Source organism: Apteryx rowi, unplaced genomic scaffold (genome assembly GCF_003343035.1).
Source record: "Apteryx rowi isolate R43461 unplaced genomic scaffold, aptRow1 scaffold_922, whole genome shotgun sequence".
Taxonomy (NCBI): domain Eukaryota; kingdom Metazoa; phylum Chordata; class Aves; order Apterygiformes; family Apterygidae; genus Apteryx; species Apteryx rowi.
Genome location: NW_020451230.1, coordinates 175890 through 188589, shown reverse-complemented (window position 1 = coordinate 188589; position 12700 = coordinate 175890). Strand labels below are relative to the sequence as shown.

At 34.3% G+C, this 12700-nt stretch overlaps 1 protein-coding gene across 1 annotated transcript in view; it reads left to right on the top strand.

Annotated features, from left to right (window-relative positions):
- PPFIA2 (PTPRF interacting protein alpha 2) overlaps positions 1-12700 on the top strand; it is a 58195-nt gene that overhangs the window by 20607 nt on the left and 24888 nt on the right. Inside the window, exon 11 of the mRNA XM_026091779.1 lies at positions 58-151. Within this exon, the coding sequence (XP_025947564.1) occupies positions 58-151 (94 nt within the window). The remainder of the gene's footprint in view (positions 1-57; positions 152-12700) is intronic.

The following is a 12700-nucleotide window of genomic DNA, read 5'->3' as shown; positions in this document are numbered from 1 at the left end:
AAGAACTATTGGGAAATATGGTGAATATTTTTTTTCTTTTTTCCTGTTTCACCACAGGAGGTTATATGGAAACAGAGGTGGCAGCACAGGAATCTCTGGGATTAGGCAAACTTGGAACCCAAGCAGAAAAGGACCGAAGGCTGAAGAAAAAGTGAGTACCGTTTTCATGTTACTTTCATTGGCTCACACTCGATTCACAGTTCATTTTTTGTGTTGGTCTTATGCAGGCATGTAATAAGGAGCATGACCGTTTAGTATAGCAGTTTAGCATTTACTGTGTTTTTTCCTAGAATAAATGTATAAATGTTTTTATATAGGAAAATATATATTCCTAAATATAGAAGAAATATTTAAATTTTATTTGTCAATGGTATGATGTTGTTTCATTTGCAAAAGAACATAAGTTTAAGAGAAGGAGACATTTTCTGTTTCACACTAATTAATTCTGTGCCTTTTGGTAACTGCAGTTTTTAAAAACTAAGTAGGCAGTGAAAAAAAAATCTTAGTGACTCACTGCATGGATTATTCAGATGGAAAAAAAAAAGGCAAGATATTTTGCATTATCCATTGAACACATGATTATTTCTGTCTATAGAAGTCAAAGGCAACGTTAGCCCTAGCAGCTTTACTTTCTCTTTTGCCTGTCAGTAAATGACAACCTAGCTTTGTGTTCAGATAAATTATATAATAATTTAATGCTGTTTCTGGTGCATCGAATTGTAAAACCAGTACACTGAGTCATAGCAGCTGCCAGGAACTAAGGAGAACTATTTTAAAAAAAAAAGCTACAAACACAAAAGAAACCTCTTGGCAGTATTACAGTTACAATGTAATTAGAGGATGTGAGAGAAAAAAAGATGGTATTTAAAAACGACTTTGAAAATTCATTTTGTAAACAAACAGGTTTATTTTTCAGCCATAATCACTAACTTTAGCACTATCATTTGGATTCTGAAAGCCTCATTTTTAAAATTTGCAGTATTTTCAGGTCTCTTTCAGTCTTGTAATGTTCCTTTGCAAGGTTTCAAGAGAATCTGCAATTCTAATCAGAAGAATCCAGGGATACATTTCAGCTTCTCAGTAGATTTATATGTAGAATATTTTTAACCACTACTTTTCAAGCTCCTGATGAAATATATCTTTAAGCATGCACATCTGGTTAACGTACAAATATGTATCCAATTTAAATCAGCCTCAATTTAGCAATTAAAGATAGAAAAGCAATCATTGTGCTAACTTAGAGAGAAGAAACCCTTTAAATTCAATTAGGAAACTCAGAAAAACATTCATAGAGATATTCTAGTTGATGACTTGTCTGCATTTCTTGTCTTTAAACCTGTTATCACTCATTATCCGTTTAAATATGAAGAAAGTGCATAAGGTATATTACTACACTTTTTTACTAAATTCTGGAAAGCATCTTCGAAACCATCACTGCTGGCAGTAATTCATAAAGAATACTACTGAATTTTCAGCAATTTTTTGCAGTCCTTATTTTTCCTCCAGTTCTGAGGGCTGAAGGTACTGCAACTGAAACCATTGTGAAGGGATGCATTTATTCACTTTGCACAATATTGCTTCTCTCTTATGTTAGCAGTTATTAACACTGCATAAGATAAAATAAGGCTGTACACTTTAACTGCTTCCTACATGACAGTACCTACCACGCTTTTTGTCTGGAAATAGTTGGCGTACAGGTAATCTGTTACTAGGTTTTTGTCTAATCTCACACAATGAGACCTTTTCACACTGTCTGCGTTTCAAGTCTTTCTTCTTTACTCCTGTGTTTTCTGTCCTTCATTCCTTATGAAATAGATATAATCAAATCATTCTTTGCCGTAGTGTCCACACCAAGGAATCTTTCCCTTGTGGCTATGACCATTCAGCTAGCTGGAACTGTACAGTATTTGCCCTGAGTATATGTTATATACCTATCTCATGAAGGGTTTTTTTTTCCCCCATTACTTTAGACTTGTCTGTCTTTATAGCTTCTCACTTTGGAATCCTTATGACTGCTTTCAAGATAAGATTCCTCTTAATTTGCTCTCAGAGAAATACTAACATACATTGGTGGTTCCCTTCAGAGGACAGCAAGTGAGCTCATTTCATGTACATTTGTAGAGGAACTGTAATATGAGAAAAGTATAACATTTTGGATTAGAGATGTATATGGGATTCTAACAAATTGTGACAATCATTAGGGTGCCAAGCTATCAATAGGGCAGAAGAGAATTGACGTTTCCATGTGAAAAATGCAGTCATGTATTTGCATGTCGTACCTTGGAAAGTATTAAGTTGAAGGAGTCCAGAATATCATTTAAATGAAAAGTTTGTCTCAGTAAGTCAGATTCGTTTTTGCCACCACTTGATGATTCATAACTCCCTCTAGATGTAGAGATTTCAAATACATACCTGAGCTGTAAGATTATTGATTTGGTTGATTCCAAAGAGACACTACTATGGTGTGTAACATTAGGGATGGTAGAAATGATGTCTTTATAAAAGGTAATTAGAAAACTCTGAGAACAATTTGCTATCTCATGACGTATCAGTAACATTTAACTTTAAGCATTTGATTCCTTGTAACCCTTTAAACAGGTCCTGCAAACCCTGCAGGGACAGCAAACCCAATCCCTGGAGCTGAGAGAGCAGAGCACCTCACCTTGTAGTGATTTCTTTGGCTAATTTAGATTAGGACATAAATTCTCAAGAGAACCAGGCCCACGAGAAGGATACTTAAAGGACAGGATAAAGCAGGCAATCAATCCTTTGTATTAAACTTCGAGTCTGGGGAGAGCTTTACTTACGCTGGCTTTGTTACTTGCATAGAAAAAAAACATGGTGATTCCAAAGCCAGTTTCCTCTTCTATAAGTGAGGAATAACAGCACATACTGAACTTGTGTTTCACCACTGTCTTCTCTTAGATAAGTCAAATCAATTGACTTTCAGTCCTGTTAGCAGCTCAGTGAACTTCTCTTTCAGCTCAATGATAGGAAACTGTGGTTTTAGCGCAGGAAAGCAAGGGTTCTCCCCTTGACATGAAACTAAAGGTGTGATTCATCACTGTGATCAAAGCACTTTCCCAGTACTCTTTAGCTTCACGTAGGTGATATGAGGCTTAATTCACCAGTATTCACAAGTAACTTTGAGCTAATAAATTAAAAATTAGATAAAGTTATTACAGGATGAATTACTGTTAAAGTTTTATCCATGCTATTTCTTTCTGTTGAATTAAACTCTTAAGCAAAAAGACTTTAAAATACTGAACTTCTGAATTTCTAATGTGGCATTTTTGGTGTTTGTGACCTCATTAGCAATTCAGCAAGGATGCCTCTGCCCTAGGGATGAAGAGGCAGGATGCTTCAAATTGTCAGCTGCTGCAGCCAGGAGATACTGACAGTACAGCAGGTGTCCTTGCCACCTGCTCCCAAACAGCAAGCATTTGCCGTGGCCCTGTTCTTGTCTTGCGGAGTTATAAACACGTTGCAGTGTGTTATACTATTTTAGCACCATTTCTATGCATAGAATAGATTGCTGAATAATACATTTCACCCTGAAAAGTTTCCTGAGAGAATATGATGCTTCTGGAGATCAAATCCCTTTCCAGTGATTATGGTGTCATTAACCGATGATTACATTTCAGAGTTTTTCTGCCTCTTGCCTAGAGGACGCTATTTAGATATTAGATTTCTTTCAATTTGAATTGACTACTTAGACACCATTAAAATGTAATTAACAATTTGTCTCAATGATAATAATGATAATGATCTCAATGATAATGTAAGTAACTAGGCAGTAGTAACAAGTCTTTTTACAAAGACATCAAAGAGAAATTAAAGGAGCTGGCTGGAAATTTTAAATTAGACCCCATCAGGTTGCTAAAATCATCTTAAAAGATGGACTTAAGTTACCTGAGTAATCTGTAGGTGTTTACTCTCAGACAGTAAATATATGAGAATTCTGGTTAATATTAAAACTTTTTAAGCCCACTATGTAAATTGAACATACAGTCCTAGAAAACTAAAATGAATGTCAAGGGTATTTGGAGTGTTTTCTTATTCTACTACCAATTTATGGGACAGTATTCTTCCAATTTAGCCTAGTTTTAAAGGTAGTAAGAAGAGCATTTATCGTTTTGTTTGGTGGAAATAAATGATGCTTGGGTATGACAAAGATTAATGCACTGCATTCTTTTTATTTAAACTAACATTTATATTCCACTTCAGTTGTTATATACAAAAGCTGTTAGTATTTTGTACATAATGCCTTCTGCTTTTAGTGACTCTTAGAATCAGTTTGCCCTATATCTAATCTTTTCAGGAGAACACAGAGTTTAGGACTAAAAGCATTAGCAGCTGTAATACTGTGTATATCATCATTACATTCATTCAAGTTCCCTAGTGAATTTAATCATTTGTTCCTGACTAAATCATAATTTTATTTGGTTCGGGGAAACTCTCCAGAAAGCATCCATTGCTGAAGTGAAGAATGAAGCTTTTCTCTTAATATTTTTTTTCTAGTGATTAACCAGTCTCCCTGTTAAAAATGGGTGCCTAATTTCTTGTTCTGAGTTTTGTAGCCAAAGACTCCAGCTATCATTTCTCAGTGGCTGTGTACACACTGCCCTGGTTCTTCGTAGCATCAGCCTTCATGGTTTTTTTTGCAGCAAATAATATGACTGTCCACAGTGTCTTGGCCTTGGCACGTGCTCAGGGTTGTCATGAAAGCCCAGGCTGGGACACAGTGTAGGAAGCTTCAGGTCTGTCCCGTACCTACTGCAGCCTGTAAAGATTCGTAGAGGACCCAGGGCAGAACTAAAATATCATATGATATTAATTTGAACCCTTTATAAAAATCTTCTTTAACAATGAACTATTCTTTTCAACCAAACTTGAAATTTTATCAACAAATAGAGCCAGGTTTGCTTCCCTTTTTGCTATAACTTTCCTAGCTGTATTCTCCTTTTTCACAGTTTTTCTCAGGAGTGATGTCAAACCTACCAGCCTTACCCAAAAGCCTCACTGATGGCAAACACATATTTAAGTAGTTTGGTTGGTCCAAAGGTTTCTGCGTAGTCTCTCAACTTGCAGGATAGCTCCAAGTGCTAGCGCTAGGTATCCTTTTCAAATGTAATGCTTAACTTGATTTGCAACGGTAGGCAGTATATCAGCAAATAAGTGTATGTCTCAACAAGGGAAGATATTTAAGACGTATATGTCTTTTGTGTTTCATAAAAATGTGTAATGACTAACCATTTTCACTGATATTTCATAGGCACTCTACTGTTCAATATTTCTTAAAAATGTTAAGCAAGGACCTTTGGAAATGAGTTTTGTAAAAAAATTAAAAAAGCCTGATAGGAACAGAATCCATACTGAGATACAATTTACTTGGAAATTAGGTAATCAATCACCTTCAAAAAGATGATTTCATTTTCAAAAGTGTTTCTTGTAAGTCCCTGCGTCTGTCTTGCTTTGATGCTCAATTGTGAAGGAAGGGCATATTTATTTCATCCTGGGCAAAGCACCCCCATAAGGCAAGGTTTGAGAGGCATTTAAGTGCTACATAGCACTTGATTGCCACACAGAGGTGTGTTTGACCTTGTGCATGCTGCTAGTACACTCTGAATTCGGTTTATGCTGTCACTTCCTAAGCAAATCCTGAATACAAATTATTTCCATGTGCAAAATTTTACATATAAGTCAGCTAGCCCTTAACTAGATCACACTGACAGGATTCCAGCTCAAAAGCTGATAAATTCCAACGTTTATTAGTATGAATGTTAGAATAACAATCTTCACTTACCTCATGGCCCATGAATTCGCTGCACTTTGTCATAATGGTGGCGTTCTTAGTCATCTGGCCAAGGTAGCATGAGTCGAGAGCAGAGCTTTCAGCTTCACCTTTTCCTCCACTTTGATTTGATTTGACTCTGAATAAGAATCTGTTAATCTTCTTTTTCTTGATCTGTGTAATAACATAAATCCTTTGATTCCACCTTCCCAAAATAAGCTTAAAATGTGAGGTTTACATTTTCCAGGGAAAATAAAGATTTTTTTAAAGAAATCTATCCTATCAGCCTGTTTTGAGGAGATTTATTCTATGGGTACAGGCTATGTTTGCAAGATATAACCACCTGCCTTCAACTAGATTGCAAAAAAGCTTTATCATGCCAGAACACATACATACGCTTACATACATACATATAGCCTGGCAGGATCAAGAGCTAACTAATTCTGCTATAAGAAATTCCCTTGTGAAAAGAAACTCATAGTGATTATGGCCTTATAATGAACCTGAGAAAATTACATGACTTAAATCTCAGCTGACTACAGTAATGTACATATCAAGCACAAGTAACTTCTATATTACCAGAAGAGAATGTTGTGTTTAAGTCAGTTTTCTTCCTTTTTACATAGAAAAAAGGATGTTGCCTTTGGTGAATTCCTAATAGTGCTTATGTCCTTTTCTTTTGTATTTTTTTATTTGTATAATTTTTCCAAATATTAGGAGATGATAGAAAAAAAGTCGCAAAAACAAGGCCACATGTTGTAGTAATCTGCATTTAAATTAAATCAATTAAATAAAACAGAACACTCTGCTTAGATTTACCTGCAGAAAATTGAAGTTTTGGTCCCCAGTCAACAGGCTGCTTGAAAGTATGTCTAGCTAGACCTTTTTGTGGAATTAAGACTTTGAACACTGTAGTCATCATTTAGTTCCTTTCGATTCCACACAATGGCCCTTTAATTAGAATAGGTTTTATGTGTGCAACTGCAATTAGAATTTGACATAGAATATTTGTGACTACAAATAATCTCTGTCCTCTGTAGTATACAAATAGCTGTTTCTAGTGAGCTTCTTAATTATACACATTTTGGAAAAATGAATCCAATTGGATTAATTAAGGTCTTTTTTCTGTGCTATCCATCTAATATTCTTGTATACTTAATGCTTTAAACTCCATTATATCCTAAATGTGCATGATTTATTTTCTTACACTAGCTCTTAAGAATAATTTTAATATGATGCATTTAATTTCTTCTCTTCCTGCTTCATCTGTGAGAAATTAGCTGATGTAGTTAGTAGCTTTCAGATTGCTCTTTAATTCTTCCTCCCTTTCTAGCAAAGAAAACTGTATTCAGTCCTTATTATTTGCTATTTTCTCATTCCAGTTCAGGAAGAAGAACTATTCAGTGTTCTGATGAAGTCTAGGATTGCATGCAGTATCCACCATCACCTTCTCTTGGCTGGGCTGGGGTCTAATCCTTGAGACATACATAAAGATGAATTTTCTTTTTAAATCTCATTCTTTTACTGAATATATTTTTACACTTACTTAAAGAGCATTAGAAATAGTTAGTCAATACAAGCTTTTTGCCAATATCTTTTATTCATGTTAAAAAAGAAATCTTGTTATGAAATTAGATATTTGGAGACTTCCTTCCTTTCTTATCATTACAAATGAATATATGTATTTATTCTGCAGAGGATACATAAGCCTTACTCAGACTATTCTGATAATGAAAAATTGGATACAGTATATTTTATTGAGGACATAAATATTTTCTGTTTCTCTCCCATAATTTTAAGTCTTGTATTTTTAATATAATATTTTTCCTTTTGCCAGGATTTTTGTGTTCTATTTTTCCCATACAGCATAAAGATATTTGTATCAACTAGTTGCAAATTTTTAATTAAACAAAAATAGATCGGAGTCCCAATCGCTGTCTTATCTACACATATGGGCCCATCTATTACAATCTGAGATATAAGCATATGCACTCATACGTGCAACTGCTCCCTAAACTCTGATCTCTTGCAGATATAAATATCCTATCAGATTAAATGTAGAATTAGGGTTTAAGGGAAGAACAGATAAAACACAGCAGAGGAAAAAATACTACATATCTTTAATAGTATAATATAAATCTAAGGGAAATCCTTATCTTCCTTCAATAATGTCATGATAAAATAGTTGTCTTATGAAAAGGTGAAAGCTAGAATTTAGAGATATGTTTTTTTCTGCTGGATTTTTTTTTTACTCTGAAGACAAGACCATGAGGAAGCAAATGAATGTTCCTCAATCCTCTGCTCCTATAACGGGGGAGACTGGCACAGCCTTCAGGTCTCGTGGGTTATCCCCAGGTGGCATTGAACTGCCAGCTGATTAAAGCTACCAGAAAATTACCTGCACAACAGTTAACCCCCGTGTTTATTTTTCCCCCCATATCCAAAGGAGGATTGAGAGGAAGGTGTAAGAAATAGGTGTTCTGCTTCAATAGACCCTGGAATGGCCAAAATGAAGGGCTTCTCCAGCAAAGGTGTTCAAGTCAGTCTTTGCAATAGCTTGGTAGAAAATGAGTGTGACCAGAGATTTTGCCCCAAAATCATATGTGCACGTTCAATTCTAGTGGTACCTCCATCAGATTTGGTAATTGTTTGAATAGTTCTTGTTCTTTATATTTATTGCTTACCTTCACTGTCCTTCCCTTCCCTTCCCTTTTTTTCTTAAACTTTCTGTGTATAACTTCTTTCTATTTCGTTTCCATCTGCTTTTCTGTATCTCACTTTTTCTCCTCCTTTCTCCCATCTTTTCTGCTCGTCACACACGAACACATATGTACATGAAAACAGGCATATATATATATATTTTTTTTTATGATGGCAGTTAAAGGATGCTGAAGAAATTTTATTGTCAGTGATGGCATCCTGGTTTCTCCTACAAAAACTTTTGTCAATTATGTTGGCAGCAATAGGTTACCTAGAGTGCAAAACGCTCGCATTAGTATTGCTACTCATCTAATGTTAGTATGACTGCTCAAACAGACATACTATGCAGCGTGAAAACAGTAACAAAAGTTAGCTATCTATGTGCATGACATCTCCTGCGTATTTCAGAAAAACAAGTCTAGGTCATTTATAATTACCACAGGACATTCTGCTAAAATACTGGTAAAGCGCATGTGGAAAAGCAAATCTTGGTTCATAGTCCACTCTTATTTTTACTGTGTATCTACGGTAATTTGCTACATTTGAATTTTTCAGGATTTTTGTGTTACACAAAAATCATTATGAAATTATTCAAATTTGGGCAACATGCTTTGATTTGAAAATATTTTCCATATTCATGATGTTTGCAGATCTTTGGCACAAATATGTGTTGTAAGCGTGCTGTGCTGAGTGGTGCCTGATAAACAGCCAACACTAATGATAATGTAATTTTGAAAGATTCGTTTATTCTTCATAAGAGCATGTAACTTCTTTTAAAAAGTCAAAGACCAGTTAGAAAGATTTCCATAGTTATAACAGTGCTATTATTTTATCTATCGTGATTTTTTTTGATGGACTGACATATATTCATTAACATTTGTGTGCTTTTTTTTTTTCCATTCATCTCTCTTCATCTCATGAAAAGCATATCTGGGTAAGTTAAAGCACCATGGCTGCTGAACGTGCTCATTTTCAGCACCATGTTTTATCTTCTATTTTTTCTTCTTATTTGTTTTTGTTTTTCTGTGAACCTTATATAACAAAACCATGCAAAAAACTAACCAAAACAAAAATTTTCAAAGTATGCAGACTAATTGTAATCCTTGAAAGCATACACAAATTCAGCACTTCCTCAGCAGACCTTAATGTAATAGATGAACTAACTGGAGATAATTATGACTTTTTTTTTTTCTTTTTAATAAATGCATTTGGGGGTGTTTCTGAAGCCTGGAATCACAAAAGCATTTATAAGCTTGTCAGTGGGAAATCGGTAAGAGTAAAGGCCTAGATTCACAGATGGATGTAGGCATAAATTCTGTTGAATTAAATCTCAGAGGAGAGAGTCCTAAACACCTTTGTAATCCAGAGTACACAAATCCCTTTTTCTGTGTGAGCCTCTCATACTGAGCATGTAGTACAATACTATTTTCATTTGTGCATATGTAACTTCACTATTTTCTTTTCACCAGTTCATGTATTTTAAGTTTGGAGGTTTTTTTAATTGCTAACCTGATATCAAGTTTAAAGAAGACTTTTAACTTTGACATCTCCTCTTTGATCTACTGTGCAAATATTATTTTTTCTTTGTTTCTGAAGCTCATAAAGGAAAATTTCATGCATACAATGCTTCTAAAGTATGTATGAGCTATAACTTTCTAAAGCCTCTAAGAACAGAAAAACTCAAAGAGAACAAGGGTTGCCAAATTAATTTAAAATGTATGGTTATGAAATGGCTTTACAAAGCCAGATTTAATAAAGTTTAATCAACCTGGAAATTTCAGAGGTCTCCAAAGCATGTAGTAGAATACACTTCTATTAGAGGTTCTTTTTTCATACATCCCATGAAATGTGATGTAGAAGATTGCAAGGTTATGTATTATGCATCTGTTTATTTCATAGGCTTTTTTTTTTAAATAATAGCTCTGCAGCTCTAATTTAAAGTTAAGGTCTTTATTTATCCTACTTATTCAGCATTCCTGAACATGCTTCATTTAGCTTAATTCAGAAAAAGAATAGTGCCCTTCAGCTTGTGCACACTTATAGTGTGCACCTATATAGAATCATTACAGCATTATTAAATCTGCTTTCCCAATCTGTGTTGTCTGTGCTGATATTAAATTTAAGGGTACATTTCCTTGTTTTGTTAATTTTTAAAACATATTTATTATTAACATTCTGATTTATGCCTATTTACATTTTTCAGTTATTCTTCCCTGAAAATTTCTTAAAATTGGATATGTGAGTTTTGTAAAAATGGGAATTGAACTTCACTGCTTTCTCCCAGTCTGCCTATTATAGCAAGTACCAAAAAGGAGAAAGAATGATGACTTTACGTGATTTAAAAGCCGGGTCACTTAAGATCAGAAGTTGAAATAAGATCTTACTCCGTTTTTAATTAGGACAGTCTTTACAAGTCAGATAGACCTTTTTAGATTAGATTAAATCAACATTATTTGGCAATATGAAGTCTGAGTCTCTATAAGAAGTTCTTTTTTCATACATCCCATGAAATGTGATGTAGAATAAGAAATGTATAAATGTACATGAAGTTTTCACAATGTCATTTTTATAAGCCATTGGAAACCTGGCTTGAATTATACTTTAAAAATATTTATAGTCTTTGAGGAAATAAATGGATAAAATGTAACTATATCTATATTAGATATTTAACATAATGATTGATTTATACAAATTCAGCTACCTTATTTTGTCATATGCTGACCTTAGATACAGGATTCTAGCCTCCTTTAAATATTGACAATATTTAAAATGACAATAGCAAAAATAAAAATCTAAAGCCAACTTAATTTATTAGAAATCCTCTCTTCTGAATTTTGGAGTCTTTGAATGTGAGTGTGTTAGATTTGGACATGCTGTACTCACTGTCATTCTTCCAGAGAGGCACAGATGCGTTTAATCTTAATTTGAATTCATAGGATTATTCAGATGAACACAGCATATTTTGTCTATTACCCTTCATGAAACCAATTGTGTAAAATTTGGTTGTAAATTAGACATTTTAGTACTTATAATAATAATAATAATAATAATAGTGATGATGGTAGTAATAGTAGTAATAATAATAATGGAGGGTCTGCTAGGTTCTTTTATCAGGTATTACTCTTTCTTCTGTTGTCTTTCTGAGAAAACGTCTATGAGTCAAGGCCATTTCGTAGGAATCTAAGTCGCCCGCTAGCCAGAAGTTCTAAATTAATTCTGCTTGTACTTTACTACTAACATAATTTGGCCTTTGATTGCACCATGCCTCATTTTGAATTTATCTCACATTTTAATTAAGACACATTAAGACACATTGGACTTGCTTTATATGCTACACGGAGTGTTTGAATGATGTATATAGAACATCCTAAACTGTTATTTCTTGTTCACCTCATGGAGGGAGCTTCATCTTCATAAGGAAAATTGAATGTCATTGAATGACATGGTTTTAAAGCAAGATCTTGGTAACTTTCCACATGAGGTCTATGTGAAGAATATTCCTATCTTTTAAATAAAGTTCATTAAGTTTTATGCAATGAATTGTTGAGGGCTGCTGATACAGAGCTAGAATTTGCCCTATGTAAGGGAAGAATATATAGGAAACAGGAAATTTCATGGATTATGACATAGTTTTCGCTCTCAGCATTCATTCCTCCCTCCATTTGTTCCCATGCGCCTGTGATGTCCAGATGGATACGGAGCATTCATAGTCCCCATGGTATGAGACAGTTACACTTTCAGCTCTTCTATATATTGCTCATATTAAACACAGTTTTGAGGTACTGAAGCAAAAGTAACAATCTTATGGTATGTTGATGACAATTTGGCCAGTCATTCCTGGCGCTGGGAAGAATGATGCTAAAGAAAATGGCTTGGAAGCATTCTCTCTGAAACAGATAAATACAAGCATCTCTCAAACCTTGGATGAATGCTAAGTGATGGTGTTCATGAAATTTCCTTGCTTTGCAAAACCAGGCTCAGGGTGAGGAACATAAGTAACAACATATTTTAAATAGCATATTACAGTTATTCCCACAGAGTCTTCAGGAAGAGGATTTTATTCTTGAACAGTAATAATATTACCTTTAAAAATGTGACTTTAATTTGGAATTCAGTCCAGTAGTAGTAAGTAGTTTAAAGCTTTATCTGCAAAATAATACTATTTATAGCAAAGTCTAATTAATGTCAATTCTTCCTTATCGGCTT